This window comes from Pituophis catenifer, unplaced genomic scaffold (genome assembly GCF_029215685.1).
Source record: "Pituophis catenifer annectens isolate HBS135680 unplaced genomic scaffold, rPitCat1.0.hap2 SCAF_2, whole genome shotgun sequence".
NCBI lineage: Eukaryota > Metazoa > Chordata > Lepidosauria > Squamata > Colubridae > Pituophis > Pituophis catenifer.
Window position 1 is genome coordinate 285,548,956 of NW_027256882.1, and position 20,956 is coordinate 285,569,911.

General features: G+C 40.5%; 1 protein-coding gene across 2 annotated transcripts in view; it reads left to right on the top strand.

Annotated features, from left to right (window-relative positions):
- The window catches only part of DYM (dymeclin), a 275,421-nt gene that overhangs the window by 194,275 nt on the left and 60,190 nt on the right, over nt 1-20,956 (top strand). For both annotated transcript variants that reach the window (XM_070938939.1, XM_070938941.1), the window contains one exon: nt 17,174-17,356. In XM_070938939.1, coding sequence (XP_070795040.1) covers nt 17,174-17,356 — 183 coding nt within the window. The remainder of the gene's footprint in view (nt 1-17,173; nt 17,357-20,956) is intronic.

A 20,956-nucleotide genomic window follows, 5' to 3' on the forward strand; every position in this document is an offset into this window, starting at 1 on the left:
TTAACTGAATGATGATATGGAAAGTTAGGACACTGTAAGAGATGCTGTAAAAGATCACTGTAAGAGATGCCTTCTTCAAATAATGCTTTACAAGACACACAGACATAGACACACACATACAAAAATACATACATACACTATACCAATGATGGCTAACTTTTTGCGTCGCATGCCAAAAGCGGGCAGAGTGGGGGGGATTGCACGCGCGTGTGCCCACACCCATAATTCAATGCGCCCCATCCCCCCACGCATGCACGTGTGACACCCCCCCCCCCCGCTTTCCCCCCCACTTTTGGCACTTGATGGCACGGTGAGCCCAGTACGGCCATTTTTTTGCCCTCCCCAGGCTCCAGAGACTTTCTAGGAGCCTGGGGAGGGCGAAAACGGCCTTCCCCACCCCACCCTCCAGAGGCCCGGAAACAGCCCGTTTCCCGACTTCCGGTGGGCCCAGAAAGCCTGAAAATCAGCTGGCCAGAGCGCACATGCGTGCTGGACTGAGGTAGGGCAACGCTCGCATGCCCACAGGTATGGCTCCGTGTGCCATCTGTGGCACCTGTGCCGTAGATTCGCCATCACGGCACTATACACTGTCCAGTTGTTTCCAACTCTAGGTATGGTGCTTATCTCCATTTCTTAGTCAACGGATCCAGCGTTGTGCCAGGATGCTTCCATGGTCATGTGGCCAACATGGCTACATGCCAAAGGGCACAGAATGCTGTCACCTTCCCAGAAAATTGGTACCTATTTATCTCCTCATCTTTGCATGCTTTAAAGATGGTAGGTGGGCAGGAGATATACACTCACACACACACACACATACACAGAGAGAGAGGAAGAGAGAGAGAGAGGGTGTTCCTCCCAGGTACATATATTTTCGAGGCAACCTTGATGTTGAATGACTTGGAGAAATAAAGCTGACATTTCAACCAGAACAGTCCCTTAAGGATGCACACTCTATGTAGTTCAGCCTTCATCCTGGAGAGTGAGCTTCTTCATGCTAGCATACACCCACAGACACAAAAGAAGGAAAAGTAAGATGATATAACCAGAAACACAAACATCTAAGCCTCTATAGGGCCCGGTTCCAACTTTCCTACTCCCACTGTCTGTAGAGTCTTCCTCTTTATCTCTTTCCCACCATTTTGCTCGATTGAGGAGGAAGATCCAGAAACACCACGTTGTTTTGCAGCGATTGTACAAAATTTCCCACACGACAGTTTTTCTACTATGTATTTGCCGCGTGCCTGGCGATATAGTCTGCAGAGGCTTGACAGAATTTTATCTGTTTAATATTATGTATTTATTTTTATAGTCTGTAGAGATTCTCAGTCATCCAGGTCATGGTTGTCCCAAAGGTGCTTTTTCAGTAGGCAACTGGACTTCCTTTGTTTATTCTTTTGAAGACATTTTGCTTCTTATCCAAGAAGCTTCTTCAGCTCTGACCGGATAGTGGGGAATGGAAGGATTTATATTCCTTGCAGACAACTGGTATAAGGGGTAAAATAATTTTGGTGAAAATGTGGTCAACAAAAATGAAAGGAATGACGCGAATTCCGTAGCGAATTGTTCCACGGTGAGTTGGCCGCAGTGAATTGGCCATGGCGAGTTGGCCATGACATGTTGGTTGTGGTGAGTGGGCCATGGCGAGTTGTCCCAAGTTAAGCATGTAATTTTGCATTAATGAGAGACAAACTATCTTCTGCAAATCCACTACCAGCTTTTATAATGCTTTGTTGAATAATAAAAAGAACTAATCCCTGTTGAATTGCCTCACAGTGAATTGTCCCATGGTGAATTGGCTGCAGCTGGCCGCAGCAAGTAGGCCATGGAGAGTTGGCCGTAGAGAGTTGGCCATGCCAAGTTGGTTGCAGCGAGTTGTCCTCAACCAGAGGTCATCAACCTGCGGCTCTGGAGCCGCATGTGGCTCTTTCACCCCTCTGTTGCGGCTCCCTGTCACTCAAAATATGCATCACAACCTCCAATGTGCGACACCCGCTGGCATGCGATTTATTGAGTTTTTCAATCCCCGGTAGGCCAACCATGGATAAATCCAAGAAAAGAAAAGTTTCAGAAGAAAACAAGGTTTAATTCAACTACATATGCTAGTTTGGTGGCCGCTCAAGAAATAGTTAGGCATGGGAAGGGTTTTGTGGCTCCCAGTGTTTTCTTTTCTGTGGGAAACGGGTCCAAATGGCTCTTTGAGTGTTTAAGGTTGCAGACCCATGTCCTAGACCCCTCAAAAGAAGCCAAGATTTGGGCTTCCTGGGCAAAGTGAGGTGGCTGACTCCAGAAGTTGGTTGAAGTCGGATATCATTAAAGGGCAGGAAACTGATATTTTTATTGCCTATTTCTTCTTACGGAAAATTGAGTTTTCAGACTCGGATTCAAAAATGGCTGCATCAGATTTCTGCCGCTCAAATTCAGGAGGCTTTGTTGTTCTTGAACAGGATAATATGTTGAGCAGCCTTGCTTCAATAGTCTTCCATCCCCTGCTTTAACAACTTGAGAAAATATAAAAAAAAAATAGGTCTTTTAATTTTGTTTTTTTTTTACTAGTGGCAACTAGTGCTCCATATATTTGAGAGAAAAGGGAAAGGAGAGTGTTAATCTCCAAGCAACTGCTACTTCAGAAGATCCTTTTTTATAATCTCTTGTATTTTTGAAGAAACTAGGTTGACTTGAAACCCAAGTTGCCTCAGGCGAAACTCTTCAGGCTGGCTGCTAATTTTTGCTTTTCCTCACATAAGGAGAAGGGGAAAAAGAAACACAGCTTGGCCATGTTTGTTAACACACCCTCAGCCTGGGGAAAATGAAGAAATCCTCAGGATTGTGAATTTTTCCAGTTCCCACACTGTTCTTTTCAGCTTGTTTGTATATCTGAATCACAGGGGGAACTCCTGTTACACTGTTGTGGTATTCAAAAATATTCAGTTTGTTGTTGTTGTTATTGTTCAGGGGTCTCCAAACTTGGCAACTTTAAGACTTGGGGACTTTAACTCCTAGAATCCTCAGCCAGCAAAGCTAAGTTGGCTGAGGAATTCTGGGAGTTGGAGTCCCCAAGTCTTAAAGTTGCCAAGTTTGGTGACCCCTGTTGTTGTTGCTGTGGTTTGCACCATATTTCATTTCTTTGTTGACTTTTCATCTTATGGCCTGTTAATAAAAAAAAAATTCTCCAGAAATCTTAGCCTCGAGTTCTCACTTTTAATTTGGGAGCTAGCAAATCATTCCCAGGCTGACAGGATTTCTTTCAATGACAATTAAGTGGCTCCAAAGTGGATTTGCAAAAGATAGCGTGGTGGTTTTGTCTCCCGTGAATGCAAACTACATGTCAGGTACAACTCCACTTAACTTTGTCACTTTTGAAACTACATCTACAAAGGTAGGGCAATATAGCTTCCAGGCCAGTTCTCATTACAGCACCTTAAAGTGCTTCATTTGGCTCACCTTTCCTGGTGGAAAGAAGGATGGAAGGAAGGAAGGAAATAAATTCCAATAGAAAGAATATGTGTGACTCTGTTGAACTGTGGAGGTTTTGGTGTTCTGTCTGGTTGTTTCATAAAATGTCTGCAAGCAAACAACCAAGTTCAGAGAGCATTCAAGGACTCCACAGGACATTGTCATCTATCTTACAAGCAGAAATTCTGTGCATTTCTCAACTTCTTCATCTTGTCAAACCAGGATTGCCAAATCTCACTGAAACCCATCTGGGATATTCCTCTTACTCCATAAATATGTTACACTTATGTCAGGGATGGGTTCTAAATTTTTTTTACTACCGGTTCTGTGGGTGTGGCTTATTTTGTGGGCATGGCTTGATGGTCATGTGACAATTCTTTAGGATTTAGCAGAGGTACTGGTCTACCAGGCTTTTAACTGCTTGCAGAGCTGTACCGGTCTACCCATTTATTTTTGCAGGCACTGATCTACTCATGTATTTTTGCAGGCACTGATCTACTCGTGTATTTTTGCAGGCACCGGTCTACTCATTTGTTTTCTTTTAACACTGATCAGCTGTAGGGCGGCCCTTTGAAGCCCCGGCAAAAGTTTAAACAGTTTTTTTCCCTCTAGCCATCAGCTGGGACTCAGGAGACAGCAATAGATTGGGAGTGGGGCCAAATAAAAGGTAAGAATAATGCGGGGGGTGGGGGTGGGGGGGAAAACCGGTTCAGTGACATCATATTGTCACCGCTACCGGCCCGGGGGAACCGGGAGGAACCCACCACTGACTTATGTATATGTGCAGACATATGGCATGGCCACATTTCAAAAAAACATAGACTACCAAGAACGGGGGGTGGGGGGGAATCCTATTAAGATTTACTGACTAAAATGAATTGTCTGCAGAGTCAGATAACCCTTTTTTACAAAAATTAATTGATCACTCAAGGAAATACAGGTAGTCCTCAACTTATTGAGCCCATTATTTCTGTTGCTAAGTGAGAAATTTGTTAAGAGAGTTCTGTCCCATTTTACGACTTTTCTTGTCACATTTGTTAAGTGAATCACTGCAAGTTGTTAAATTAGCAATGTGGTTGTTAAGTGAATCTGGCTTCCCCATTGACTTTGCTTGTCAGAAGGTTGCAAAAGCTGATCACATGACCAAGGGACACTGCAACCGTCGTAAGTATGAGCCAGTTGTCAAGCATTCAAATGTAAATCACGTGATGCTGCAACGGTCATACGTGTGAAAAATACAGTATTCCTAAATCACTTTTTTCAGTGTAGTTGTAACTCATCACTAAATGAACAGTTATAAATTGAGAACTATCTGTAACCATGCAGTCTTTATCTCTGAAATGGCAGAAATATATAGAAAGAATTAAGATGGAGAGGGAACGAAAGGAAGGACAAAGAGGCTTCTCCTAATCAGCAACTAATCTTCAAAAACACCCAGGCTTTTTGACAGCAGTTTTGTAGTCAGTTTTGCCCCACCTGACTATTTTGTTGTTTTTAACAACTTCATCTTTTATTTAATCAATGAAAGTAGGAGTATTGGAAATCCTCAACTTATGGCCACAATTGAACCCAAAATTTTCATTGCTAAGCAAGACGGTTGTTAAGTGAGTTGCACCCCCAACTTTCTCAATGACTTTTTTTACCATAGTTGTTAAGTGAAACACTGCAGATGTTAAGTAATCCCATAGTTGTTAAGCGAATCTAGCTTCTCACATTGACTTTGCTTGTCGGAAGCCAGCTGGGAAGGTTGCAAATAGTGATCATATGACCCTGGGACTCTGCAACTGTCATCAATACGAACCATTTGCCAAACAACTGGATTTTGATCACATGACCATTGGGGATGCTATAACAGTCGTAAGTGTGAAATCCTGTAATAAGTCACACTTTTCAGTGCTGTTGTAACTTCAAATGGTCACTAAATGAATGGTTGTAGGTTGAGGACTACCTGTATGCCCTTGATTCACAGGTAGAATTGAGGAAGAAGAATAAAGCTATCCAGTTACAACTTTGCAACATTGCTTTTTTAACAGACGAGTGAAAATCATACTAAGAGAGTCTAAGCCCATGATGGCGAACGTATGGCATACGTGCCACAGGTGGCACGCAGAGCCATGTCGCCTGGCACGCCAGCTTAGTTCTGGTGCGCATGCGTGTGCCGGCCAGCTGATTTTTGGGCCTTCTGGGCCCACCAGAAGTAGGGAAACAGGCTGCCTCTGGAGGGTGGGGGGGGTGGGGAATCTCTGGAGGCTGGGGACAGCCAAAAAGTCACTTCCTGTCCAACTGGAAGTTGAGAAACAGGCAGTTTTGGGCCTCTGAGGGGGTGGGGAAGGCTGTTTTTGCCCTCCCCAGATGCATAGAGAGGATCTGGACCCAAGTGAGAAAGAAAAATGGGCCTACCGGGCCATTGCATGCCAGCAGCTGGGGGGGAGGGGGGTTGCATGCGCGGGCCGGGGCACATAGAATTATGGGTGTGGGCACACACACCCATGAACCTCCCCCGCCCCCCCCTTCCTGGCACGCGACGGCAAAAAGGTTAGCCATCACTGGTCTAAGCCTTAAAAACCAATAGCATGTTGTACTACCAGGTATTCCATATATGTAAACTGGCAGCAAAAAGGTTAAATAAGTAGATTTATTGCAGAGAATTAGAAAGCGGTGCATACAAGATGTTCTTTGGCTAACGGCACCCTGGAATGCTGCCCTGTATATATATTTTCACCCCAGAATTTAAATACTAGCATTCTTACCTTTCCGAGTCCCTAGAAATTCACTTCTAGAAAGAGTTTTTGTAAGATGAGAATCAAAAATTCCCACCTGACTATTTCAAGCCTTCTTCATAGTAAGAAGATTTTACCCTCAACAGGAGACAACAATTTAAATGCTGTAACCTAGAAAAATGTTGGTCTCCCCTTCCCTGAATGTGGGAGGCCAGACAGCCATCTGTCAAGGATGATTTAATTTGGATTCCTGCCCTGAGCTGGGTATTGGACTCAGTGACCTAAATACTCCTTTCCAACTCAACAATTCTATGTTTCTTATTATATAGGACTGTTGCAAAAGCTTGTACATTTCTGGCATGAACGTGATCTTTATAAAATAGATGTGACAGTACGAGGTCTGTGTATTTTAATGTGGTTTAGATTGATACTACCCTGTTTCCCCGAAAATAAGACCCAACCGGAAAATAAGTCCTAGCATGATTTTTCAGAACCTCCAAAATAAGCCCCAGTTAAGATCGTCAGCCAGCTGGATGCATTTAGTACCATATTTCTTCCAAAATAAGACCTAACCAGAAAATAAGCCTTTTGGAGCAAAAATTAATATAAGACCTGGTCTTATTTTCGGGGAAACACAGTATTGAAAGTAAAAAATTACTGTATGATCCCATCACTTTACGCATTTCCATAATCAGCGTCAGAAGTTTAGTAGAATTGATAGATTCTTCCAATTCTTATTTAGTCTACCGCTATTTTTTTCCATAGCTGCCAACACGGTTATACACTTTCCCAAGAGGGCTGTGGAATGTGTTTTATATCCTCCCTTTGGGATTTATATTTTTTAATTTTTTGGTGCATCCCTTTGCAGTCCTTGCTCCCAGTCTAGGAGACAGGAAGCCGAATGGCGTCATAAATGTTTATGTTTATCAGAATTCTTATCCAGCATTAAAGAGAATGAACTTTAAAAATAATAGGGAATGTCACCAACAACGCTTACTTTCGAACAATGGTATGATGTGCCTGTTCTCAAAAGTTCTCCAAAGTCATCGTATCTTTTCCTTCCTGTTTGTATTTTTTGCGTTTTAAGGGACAAGTCCGGAATTTGTTGTCTCTCTACATGAATAACAAAAATAGCATATCATGGTGAATCATGTTGAATTATTATTAATGTCTTCATTAGGTCCTGCTTCAGTAGTGGGCTTCTACCGGTTCGCTCCAGTTTGGGCGAGCCAGTAGTGGCGATGGTGAGTTGAGAGCGAACCGGTTCGCTCCGAACGTCAGCTGGGCCCTCCTACCCGCCCCTGAGCTATACCTACCTATATTCGTTCATTTTTAGCCCAGCTGATAGGCACGGCAGAGTGGATTGCCACGCCTCAGCTGTTCTGAAATGCAATGCGCTTGTGTGGAGCGCAAGTTTGGCGCACATGCAACGCACTTGCGCAAAGCGAACTGGTTGTTACACCGGTTGAAACCCATCACTGTCCTGCATGTAAAACATAGTTAAAAAGGCAGTTCTGTACTTTCAGTTAACATATTAATCTTTATTATGGACAGACCAGCATAACTATTGCATCTGCATTCCCTGTTATTATTTTAAATATATTTCTCAGTACAGGTAGTTCTCAACTTACAACAGTTCATTTAGTGACTATTCGGAGTTACAATACCCCTGAAAAAAAAGGGGGACTTATGACCACTTTTCACACTTATGACCATTGCAGCATCCCCATAGTCATGTGACCAAATTCAGACACTTGGCAACTGACTCATATTTATGACCGTTGCAGTGTCCCGGGGTCACGTGATCTGTTTTTGTGACCTTCTGGCAAGCAAAGTCAGTGGGGAAACCAGATTCACTTAACAACCATATGACTAACTTAACAACTGTGGCAAGGAAGGTCATAAAATGGGGCAAAATTCACTTAACACGTTTCTCACTTAGCAAGAGAAATGTTGGGCTCAATTGTGGTTGTAAGTCGAGGACTACCGACTTACGACCACAACTGCGTCATCACAGTAGATGCAGTTATATCTTCTTCACATTCTGGGTTATTATACGGTATTTATGTTGTCATGTTTATGTAGTGTATATGGGAGGTGGTGACCCTTTGAGAACTGTACGCAGCGAAATTTCATTTTAATGTAGGCCGATTAGTGTACATTTGAAAGTGACAAAGTTATTCCAAGCCTTAAGTCTTCTATGCTATCTAATTGTAATTTGGTGTGTAAGAAAAAAAAATCAGATAGCAGTCTCAAGCTGAAATCACTTGGACTGAGGTCCCAGTTCTGTGTAATTCATTCTGAGATATACTGCCAGGATCTCTGGGAGATCTTTCAAGCCAGTAAGAGCTATGATGGATGGCCACCTCCACTTTTGGCATACCTTAGACTGTTCACCTGGGAAATGCTTAGCCCTCTTACCAAGAACTTCTCCCTCCTCTTTTGGGACCATAGCAAGGAAAATGCTTCAGATCAGCCTACTCCAGTTTACCCTTGAGTATACACGCATGAGGTTAAATTCCTAAACTCTGCTTTTTTTCCCTGCCTCCTCATTTATGTAATTTTCTAATTCATTAATGTTTACAGCAATCTTTCCCAACCAGTCCAAATATTTTGAGTACAAACCTATCTTCTCCAGCCAACAGAGATGACTTTATGGTATCTAAGGATGAATGTTCACGTTCGTAATCCATTTTGGATCTTTTTAAAATGCTTAACTTTTGTCATCAGACACATTAAACATATCCTTCCTCATCCAGTTACTGCTAACCGATCTATGCTTCCAAAAAGCCCGTTTGTATTTTTCCATTCCTACTTATCTCCTTAAAATGTTTTCCTCTGGTAGTTTAGTTGTTTTTTTGTTTTTTTTTTTGGAGTGGTTGAAAATGGAAATTGCTTACATAGTGAATTCCAGCAAATAAATCATTTCTTTTCTGTGGTATTAATCTCTGTGAACATGAATGTACATCCCACCCAGCTTCAAAGACTTCGAGCAGTTGACAGCTGACAGGAAAACGGCAACCCAAATCCCATACAATCATAACAATGATACTGGAAGTCAATTGCCAAAGGCCTACCGAAATAAAATCATTTTCATAACTAGAGAAAGTAAATAAACAGGATGCCTGACATATCTGGAAGAGCAAAGTTTTCCACAGTGAGGAATCATTACAGAGGATTGTGGCGACAGGACCCTAAGCTCCATTTCCCATCTTGTACATGTGGGCCAGGCAGATTCAACTTAGAAATGATGATGATGATTAGTTTCATTTGAGACAATGACGAATCTGCATACAGATGGGAAGTTCACCAACTGGCCCTGTGTGTGCGGCCGGAACCATTTTGAACTGAACACACTCAAAACTGTAGAGATGATAGAGAAAAAAATTTGGAACTTTGTTATACATTATATATGTTGACAGCAGCAAGACCATATTATGCACAAAAATGGAAGGACACTTTGACTCCTACCATGGACGAATGGTTGCAGAAGTTGATGGAGTTGGCTGAAATGGCAAAACTGACTACTTTGATTAAAGAAAAGAACATGTATTTTTGTTTCCACATGGAAACCCCTTCTGAATTTCCTGCTCAATGTGGAAAAGAATGAAACTCTGACTTTCAGTTTTACAGATTAGACTGATAGATCTTTGTAGAATTGGATTTGTTCATACTATTATGGAAAACAAAAAGTTGTGATTTGATGTTAATGCTTTATTTTACTGTAACAGAGCGAGTTAGAAGTCAGTGCTTCTTTTTCTTTTTTCTTTTTCCCTATCTTTCCTCACTTCTCTTCCCCGTTTCCCCTCCCCCCTCCCTGTTCTTCTATTTACTTTTGTATTTTATAATACTCTATAACTCAATAAAAAATGCTTACAATAAAAAAACTGTAGAGATGATAGTAGCTTTTAGGAGAATCCCTCCTATTCTATCAGTTCTTACAATACTAGACAACACAGTATTAACAGTACAGTCCTTTTAAGGCCACCTCAGATTTCTACTTGCATCAAATTTATTTATTTATTTATTTATTTATTTATTTATTTATTTATTTATTCATTCATTCATTCATTCATTCATTCATTCATTCATTCATTCATTCAATTTATATACCGCCCTTCTCCTATTGGACTCAGGGTGGTACACAGCCAAGGATAAAAAACATACCAATACAAAATTTAAAATCAATTTAAAAGAATTATACAGCTTTGGCCCTTAAGTGAAAAATTAATTTTACAGTACAGGTAGTCCTCAATTTATGACTACGATTGAGCCACAAATTTTTGTTGTTAGGCAAGACAGTTGTTAAGTAACTTTTGACCCATCTTACGACTTTTCTTGCCATAGTTGATTAGTGAATCAGTAAGAGTTCTTAAGTTAGTAACACCGTTGTTAACTGAATCTGGGTCCCCCATTGACCTTGCTTGTCCAAAGGTCATGAAAGGGGATCACATGACCCCGGGACACTGCAACCATCATAAGTACATGCCAGTTGCCAAGTGTCCAAATTTCGATCATGTGACCACAGGGATGCTGCAGTAGTTGTAAAGTGTGAAAAATGGTCCTGCCACTTTTCTGTCAGCGCTGTTGTAACTTCGAACGGTCACTAAAGGAATGGTTGTAAATTGAGGACTACCTGTATTTACCAAAGCGGATGGGGGTGAAACCCAATTTCCCAGGAATCAGCTTCAGTCAGTGAACATCAGGAATTCATTCCCCTCATAGTTCCTACATTTATTTTTTTCACCCTAGAAAATAGAGGATATGCATTAACAGCCGCCAAGAATTCAAAGAATAATAACTGAAAGCTTACTGTGGTTGGCAGAATGCCCAGAAGCAATTTGCAGGAAGCTGATAAAATATGCAAGACAAGACAGGAAGGTATGTGAACGAAGTTGTTCCCTGCAAATTGCTTCAGTCAGCGTTCCTCCTTAAATAGGTTAAGGGAGTGGCCAATTAGCCCCAAGACTGGCAGCTCTGCGCGCCCGTGCATCGAGAAGAGGCTTCTCCTCTTCATCCTCTTCACTTAAGGGAGCTTCTGGAGGTTCTGAAGGCCCTGGCTGAATCCCCGCCTCTGGCACCACATCTTCTCCAGCCTCCTCATTGTCTGACTCGAGTGCCAGCTGCACAGGCTGCTGGCGCAGCACCACACCAGCCTCCTCGCTGTCTGAATCAGCTACTAGCTGCACAGGCTGCGTACGGGCCACAACAAGGTCTGGCAAAAGTTTTGTATGTCCTAGCTTGAAGTTTAGCATTACCAGAGAGAAAACTTTGTAAAATAAGATTGACAACTCTTAATGCCTTTTTTGCAATGATGTTACAGTGAGCTCTGGGGCTTAGATCTTTTGAAATGAGTACTTCTAGGTCCTTGACAGAGTGTGGGTCAACTTTTAGAATTCTGGGAGTTGAAGTCCGCAAGTCGTCAAAGGCCCATGGTTCCCCACCTCTGCCCTAAATGCCTTCTCTATTGAAAGATTTGCCACTGAGTACCGGTTGTTGGGAAGCACCAGGAGAAGGTTTCTCTCTTTCCTTGCCTGCAGGCTTTCCAAGAATGAGATATAGTAGCTGGTCACTGTGGGGAACATCCTATTGCACTAAATAAACATTTGTCTTGAAGGAGTTGGGCTCCTATTTGTTTTTAAGATGAATTACCTTAATATCCTTCCCCTGACATAGTAGCATATCAGGACATTGCCTGGAGGATATTTCTGCTTATGTTGATCTAAGCAATGTAATGAAGAGTGCTTTATATTTCTTTCTTTATAAAATCCTTCCTTTTTCTTGCAAACACAAAATCCCAGACTGGCTTTAAAGATATACAATTTAAAGATATTCAGACTTGGCATAGGGATCATCCGAAGAGATGCCGGTTCAAATTAATCCTCGAGTTGCAAAGCAGGTTAGCTCTGAAGGGATCATTGTTCTTCTAATATATTTTGTTGTTTATCCTGCAAATAGCGTAATTTGTCTGGAAACGGTTCTGTGTACATATGAATAAATTTAACTACATAAAGGATCCTGCTGCAGAAATACCACTGAAAAGTTGCCTAGGAAAACGGATTATACCTTAAATTTAAAATGCAGCACACTTACGCATTTCTCTTTCTCCTCTCCCCCCCCCCCCCATAAATTTTACTGAAGACTTTACCTTTTTGTTGTTGTTGTTGTTATTGAAAACACAGGAAATTCAAGCGGTGCTTTTGAAAACTTCCTAGAATGATGATAAACGAGATGCATATGTTTCTCCCATAGTAACCCAAAACAAATAAAGCAGACTTTCTGATGCTTTTTAATTAAGCCAAATTTTCCTTTTTCTTTTTAAAGAAATATCGATGCCATGCAGCAATAATTGGCTGGGTGAAGCTTTAGATGAGTTTTTCTCAACCTTGGCAACTTTAATATGTGTGGACTTCAGTTCTCAATGGCTGGCTTGGGAATTTTGGAGGTTGAAGTCCACACAACACTGGTACAGATCCTGAGATTGAAAAGGATCCTGGTTAGGACACAGGCAGATCCAGGAATAAGATTTAAACCTGTTTTGAATGGGATTATATTACCCTTCAAAGATCAGGTCCACAGTCTAAGAATACTTCTAGATAAAGCAGAAATTCAAATGGTAGCTACAGCCAGGACAGCTTTGTCCAGATTACATTGGTGCCCTGACCATGTTGGTCAAATCACCCTTGGCCCAGTTTATAGCTGGGTTAGTAGCAAACATCTGGGAGTTGGATTACAGCAACACACTTCTAGAGCTAAGTGATCTCATATGTAGGGTTGAAATGCTTATAGTAGCTTTTGTTTACCTCAGACATTCTGTACACAAGTTACTCAATCATCAATGAGTTTGCTATGTTCATGAAGTAGACACCAGATTGTTAAATTCAGTCTCCTTCCTTCCTTCCTTCCTTCCTTCCTTCCTTCCTTCCTTCCTTCCTTCCTTCCTTCCTTCCTTCCCTCCCTCCCTCCCTCCCTCCCTCCCTCCCTCCCTCCCTCCCTCCCTCCCTTCTTTCTTTCTTTCTTTCTTTCTTTCTTTCTTTCTTTCTTTCTTTCTTTCTTTCTCTTATACCAAATTCTGGGTGGCTTCCTTTTAGAGAAGCTTCCTTTGTATCTAGAGAACTTTCTTTTGCAAAGAACTTTTTTTTTTATTGAAAAGTTTTACAAAAAAAAAATACAAAAATTTTCTTCCCCCCATGTTCCCCCCACCCTTTCCCCCCCTCATCCCACCCTCCCTCCCAGACTTCCCAGAGCAAAATACAAGGTGTTTCATTTAATCAATCATAAACTAGATTAATCTACTTATCCTCAAAGTACTAACTCCCCCCCCCGAAACCTTAACTCCACTATAGATAACCTAATACTTCTAATACTAACATTCATTCATAAGCTATTTGATATTTTCTTGTCTGATACTTATTTTGAATATAATCAATCCATCTTCTTCATTCCGATACGTATCTTTCTTGCGTGTAGTCCTTCAAGTACGCTGAGATTTTCGCCATTTCTGCTAGGTTTGTTACTTTCAATATCCACTCTTCAATAGTAGGCAAAGAGTCCTTCTTCCAATATTGAGCTACCAACAGCCTAGCTGCTGATATTAAGTTCAAGATCAATTTAGTCTCTGATACTGTACAGTCCGTAATTATACCCAATAGAAACAATTGAGGAGTAAATTTCAACCTTCTTTTCAGAATGTTCTGCATCATCCACCAAATTGCAAAGAACTTGTTTGATATTATAGAATTTGTCATGAAAATCAGGGAGAGCCAGCACCTAAACACATCCAAAGAACACTCAGATAGTTATCTTGGCTGCTGTTACTATTTCAGAATTAGAAGCCAAGTGAAAGTTTTAACAAGGGGAATGTTCACAATTCTTTCAGAAGTCTAAGCTATGATGTTCAAAAACGCTAGGCTAATAAAATACCTTTTTCACATGGAGAGCAGCTGTTGCATTGAAAGATAATTGCTAAAAACCTTCCTTACTTAAGCCTCTGTCTTGAGGAGAAATCCCAGTTCCTTACTTTAGTTGTTTTGCAGCTGGGTATGAAAGTTACTGCACAAGAAAATCAAACATTTTTAGTAATGGTGAAATGTTTTTATAACATGGTTTATATCTGCCCTAATGCCATGTCTATATTCAGAGATGTCTCACTTTGTATTGATAGTTTAAGACAATGAAGAACGCTACTTTTTGTTGATGGTTTTTCACCATTCTTATATACATTTTGTCCTTGACTTTCTGCTTGTTCTCTAACCACTTTCTTCCTGTTTTCCAAAAGTCCAAAAGTAAACTATTAGCTAGCTGAAAAGGGGGAATAAATTAACTCTCTTTCTTCTCAGCACTTTGCTACATTTCTACATTGGGGTAGAAGAAGGGGCTAACACCCCACTCATTTCCTTCTGCATAGTAGGGGGTAAAACCTCCCTTCTCATCTCTATAACCTCTTTGCATGTAACTCCTGCTGCCGCCAAGGATATTATTAAATGCAATGGTTAGTTATTATAATGATCATTTTGGAAGGTTCTTTCTGAATCTGACAGACTCTTGAATACGATTGGATCTATTTTCTATTGAGGACGGATCATCTGAAGTGATGATGATGATGATGATGATGATGATGATGATGATGATGATGATGATGATAGCAATAGCAATAAGACTTATATACCGCTTCATAGTGCTTTTACAGCCCCCTCTAAGGGGTTTATATTGCCCCCAACAATCTGGGTCTTCATTTTACCAACCTCAGAAGGATGGAAGGCTGATATTATCCATTTAGTCGTATCCGCCTTCTGGCAATTCTGTGGACCAGGTCTCTCCACATCTTCCAATCTTCTTTACGTTTTTCTGTGCTCTGGCTGGTGTCAACTTTAATGGTGTTCGCCACTGGGTAACTAGGGGAATGAATGGCTAACCTAGCACTGATGATGTTAGTAATAGTTAGGTAATGAAACGTCTACAAGAAAACAACTAAGCTCAGAGAGCAACAAGGGACCCGACAATTTTATCACAACTCTGTCTTTTGATGATTTCCAAAGAGGGCATTTCAGCTTGTGCATTTTCCCCAATCTTAATTTTATTTATTTATTTATTTATTTATTTATTTTATTTATTTATTTGATCAAATTTGTATACCGCCCTACTCCTGAAGGACTCAGGGCGGTGAACAGGCACAAAATAAAACACATAGATACAAAAGTTAAGAGCAGAATTAAAACCAAATTAAATATTTGAGCCCAAGACAATTTAAAACATCCCAAAAATTTACAACAAATTTAAAATTTCAGTTTAAATTTAAAAATTTAAAAATTTAAAATTAAAAGGGGGGAAAGGTCAGGCCAGGCCGGCTTGCTGAAATAGAAAGGTCTTTAGAGCGCGGCGGAAAGTGCGCAGGTCCGGGATCCTACGTATCTCCAGGGGGAGCTCATTCCAGATAGTAGGTGCCCCCACAGAGAAGGCCCTCCCCCTGGGGGCCGCCAGTCGACACTGTTTGGCCGACGGCACCCGGAGGAGCCCCTCTCTATGAGAGCGTACCGGCCGGTGGAAGGTTGATTGTGGTAGTAGGCGGTCCCGTAAATAGACCACGCCCTGGACTAGCCTGTGAAGTTTTCTTGTCAAGATTTCAGAAGTGGTTTGCCATTGCCAGTTTTTAACCCCATTGCTACCATTATAATATCCTAAAATGCCCTTCACTCCTGGGCATTTAAGACCGGAGTCAGCTTATTTTTCCATAACAGTTTTATTATTTATTTAGTATTCAGGCTGCTGAATACTAAAAGGATCCCTAGTATACAGTAGTTGGTGTAAAATAATAAAATACAATTATATTGGGATTATTTCTGGGTCTTTATCAAGAAAATCCTGATAATTTCCCCAGAACTGTGCAGTTTGATGGAATTCACATGTATTTATTTGCATTTGTTGCATTTATTTTAAAGCTATCTAAGAGGTCACATACAATTGCTTACATTTTTAAAAATAACAAAATTGGTCAGTCTGTCGAACCTTTTGAGATGGATCATTTTGTATTTAAAATGCCAGGCAAATTAATTTTGCTGAGAATAAAATATGGAAATAAATAAAAGTGTTACATTCCATCAAAATTATTTGTTCTGCTAAAAATAGCAATAGCACTTAGACTTATATACCGCTTCATAGTGCTTTTACAGCCCTCTCTAACCGTGGTGAAATGTAAAATTTGTTACTACCGGTTCTGTGGGTGTGGCTTGGGGGGTTAATGTGACTGGGTGGACGTGGCCAACTTTTTTTTTTTACTTTTAAAAGCATTTTTTTCTACAACCTTAAGAGATTGCAGAAAAAAATGCTTGCAAAGCCTCTGACGATCAGGCAACTCAGCTGGGATCGTCAGAGGCTTTTAAAGGCATTTTTTTTCCTACAGCCTCTTCTGCTGAAGAGGTTATAGAAAAAATGCTTTTAAAAACCTCTGACGATCCCAGCTGAGCCGCGCGATCATCAGAGGCTTTTTTTTTACTTTTAAAAGCATTTTTTCGGCCAAAGAGGTTGTAGAAAAGATGCTTTTAAAAGTAAAAAAAAAAAAAAAAAGCCTCTGATGATCGTGTAGCTCAACTGGGCATGGGGAGGGGGGCAGGGATTTTTGCTACCGGTTCTCCAAACCACGAGCCACCATCGCTACCAGATCGGGCGATCTGGTCCAAACCGGGGTCACCCCTGCTCTCTAAGTGGTTTAGAGTCAGCATATTGCCCCCAACAATCTGGCTCCTCATTTTACCCACCTCGGAAGGAGGGAAGGCTGAGTTCAATCTTGAGCTTGGTGAGATTTGAACTGCTGAACTGCAGCTAGCAGTCAGATGAAGTAGCCTGCAGTACTGCACTCTAATCATTGCGCCACCTCGGCTCTTACAAGTTTGTAAGAAAGTTTGATTAATTTTTTCTTTAGGGAAAAAGTAATGAAGTATTCTATTGTATGTGGATTAATACCTGTCCTGACTAGAAATATCTTTGTATCTTTCTTTTAGGCCCAGGATTTGAATGTGATTGAAGAAGTCATCCGAATGATGTTAGAAATAATCAACTCCTGCTTAACAAATTCCCTCCATCATAACCCCAATTTAGTGTATGCCCTGCTATATAAGCGGGATCTCTTTGAGCAATTTCGAACTCACCCCTCTTTCCAAGATATAATGCAGAACATAGATCTGGTACGTATTTAATATCCTCTGTGAAAATGCTATTTACAATTGAAAATAGCTACTTTTATTTGGTATAGAATAGATATAGATATTCACACATAAGATATACAATTCTTCCATTATAACAGTTGCAATGCCCAAGTTCCTGATAGATCCATCAAAAAGACAAGTCTAGATTATTCCCACTCCATAAATAGATGCATGTCATATTCTTGTATATCTGTGTGCCTCTGTGTGGGTGTGGGTGTGCGTCTGTCAGAGGCCACACTCTAAAAACATTGGAGCCAAGACAACTAAAAAACAAAAATTCAATTCCTCACAGGTAAGTTTTGTGCGGAAAATAGGAAGCAGGAGTATTAGCAGTGGTGGGTTGCTACCGGTTTGGCTCAGATCAGGCGAACTGGTAGCGGCGGTGGTGGGAGGCTCCACCCACCCGCCCAGACGCTTCTGCACATGCACAGAACCGTCGAGTGTGCAAGCGCCCACGAGCAAACGGATAGTGACGGGATTTGAAACCCACTACTGAGTATTAGGTATGGTTGGCCTCATGAGCTGGCCAAAATATATAAAAATACCAGGACAAAAATATAATAATAATAATAATAATAATAATAATAATAATAATAATAATAATAATAATAATAATAATACAGCCATTTTTTCTGGAGATAGATCCTTTATAGGCAGAAAACCACAGATGCATAGAAATAAATACACTTGGGCCTCTTGTTCCTGCTAAACAGAAATAATCCCCCCCAAATGTGGGAAAACAGTCATTGGAAAGGAAAGCAATTAGAAACAGAGAAGGGAAGAAAATGAATGAATGAATGAATGAATGAATGAATGAATGAATGAATGAATGAATGAATGAATGAAAATATGGCAAGAGGAAGATGTAATTGCATCTGGAAGGAAAAAAAAAATAGAAAACTCTTGAAAAGAGTTACGACTCTGGAATGCTACATAAAACATAAAAACAGGCAGGTTGCCAAGCCCTCAAATTTTGGTCACATGAGCGTAGGGATGCTGCGATGGTCATAACTATGAGAACCTTTTTCAGTGCCACCGTAGTTTTGAAAGGTCGCTATATGAATGCTTGTAAGTGGGAGGGCTACCTTGCAGTTCTATCCGTATCAAGTATAAATTTGTGATCTTGTTTTTTATAGGCCAATGGGAAAAGAATAGTAAAAGAATATTAACTCCTAAAGACAGACAGTAATTTAAAAAAACCAAAACTGATGGTGGACTTCCTGTTATTGGGTTTGTCCAGATGGAGGCTGATGGGGATGTTTTTTTTTTTGTTTTTTTTTTGGATTTCTGCATTATTTTATTTATTTATTTATTTTATTTTATTTCTATACTGCCCTTCTCCTGCGGGACTCAGGGCGGTGTACAGCCAAGATAAAACATTGCATATAAAATTTAAAAACAATTTAAAAAACAATTAAATAATTTCGGCCCAAGATATTAAAAACAACCCAATTAAAACCGAATTCAATTAAAACTGAGAGGATGGGATCAAGCCAGCCTGGCTAGATGGAATAGGTGTGTTTTCAGGGCCTGACGAAAAGCATTATGCTAGGGTTAGACTTGAACACCTTAAATAATTTCTTCCAACTCTGTGGCTTTGATTGCCGATGAGCAGTTCATGGGCACTGTCCAAAGATTGGGAAAAAATGGAAGTTCTGCATTTTGACTAACAAACTATTAAACCGAACACAGACAGAAAAAAAAGAGAAATACAGAAAAAAATAGAGATAGTCTTCCACATACAGCAGTTCATTTAGTGACTGTTCAAAGTTACAATGGCACTGAAAATAGTGACTTACGACAATTTTTCACACTTATGACCATTGCAGTATCCCAGTGGTCGTGCGATGTATGTTCAGATGCTTGACAACTGACTCATATTTATGACAGTTGCAATGTTCAGGAGTCATTTTGCGACGATCAACTGCCGTGATTCACTTAACAAAATGTGACAAGAAAAGTCATAAAATGGGACAAATTTTGGGCTCAATTGTGGTCATACATTGAGGACTACCTGTTTGCAAATTCAGGCATTAGTTGCTCTGTAATGGCCATTACCCAGAATAGAATAACAATGAGATTTATTTAAGAATTTAACACCAGTTGTCTGCAATTAAAGTAAGTTCGAATCTTGCCAGGCTCAAGGTTGACTCAGCCTTCCATCCTTTCTAAGGTAGGTAAATTGAGGACCCAGTTTGTGGGGGCAATAAGCTGACTTTGTATAAAAAATATACAAAAAGTATGAAGGCTATTGCTTAATGCACTGTAAGCCGCCCTGAGTCTCCGGAGAAGGGCGGCATATAAATCAAATTAAAAAAAAAAAAAGATTCTCTCTAGTCTATAAACCCTAAAATAAGTTTTATTGGACTGAATATCATTGGGGCTATAGAACTTCTGTTATTTCCTTCTGTCAAATGGCAGGCCTGGGAAAAGGTCGACTTTACGACCACAATTGAGCCCAAGATTTCTGTTGCTAAGTGAGACAGTTGTTAAGTGAGTTTTGGGCCATTTTAAGACATTTCTTGCCACGGTGCTGAAATGAATCACAACAATTGTTAAGTTAGTAACATGGCTGTTGAGTGAATCAGACCTCCCCATTGACATGGCTTGTCAGCAGGTCTCAAAAGTGGATCACATGACCCCAGGACAAAACAACCGTCATAAATAAGAGCCAGTTGCCAATTGTCTGGATTTTGATCATGTGACCATGGGGGTGCTCCAATGGTGGTATGAACAACTGTCATAAGTCGCTTTTTTCAGTGCCGTTGTAATTTTGAATGGTCACTAAATGAATGGTTGTAAGTCGAGGACTGCCTGTGAAAGATTTTCATTGTCATGGGGCAATTAGGGTTCAAGATTACGCAATCTGTAAAAGTGAAGCTTTCGAAGAGGTCAGAAATATCTTTACTGGATGTGAGGGTAATGGAATTTACTAGGCCGTATTTTGACAAGCCACTTCACTGCCAAATGCCATCTTTCGTCTCCCTTTAAGATCTCCCACTAAAATAGTCCCTAGGTGTTACATTTGTTTCTCAAATTAACTGTTCATCTACTACAACAGTGTCAAACTTTCAGCGTCACGCTGTGTGACGTTTTTCCCATTCACGGAGCTGGGTGGGTGTGGCCTGTGCGTGACGCATCCGGCCCTGTAGGCCGCCATCTTGATATCCCTGATCTACTAGATTTATCAATGTTTTTATATTGTGCTTTTCATCCTGCAAGAAGTTACCATTAAATTTTTTTATAGAAGTGGCACATGAAAGTTGCTCACATAGGAGAATTTAAATATTTTTTTTATAATGTGAGAAGCCTACTTTGGCAAAAATGCCTCCACATTTCCTTGCAGAGAAATGAGAAAAGATCAGATGTAGTTAATAAGGGTTCAGATTGCATTGGCTTTAGAGCAGGAGAGGATATTTCTTTATTTCTTGCTGCTTTGATATGAAAATACGCTGCTTTAACCACTGAAGGGCACCGAAAGAAACATATAAAAAATAATCTAGACACATTTTAAAATAAATGTGAGGAAAAAAATTGCTCTTCCTCCAGCCAAACTCTCTTGGAAAATAGTGTTATTTT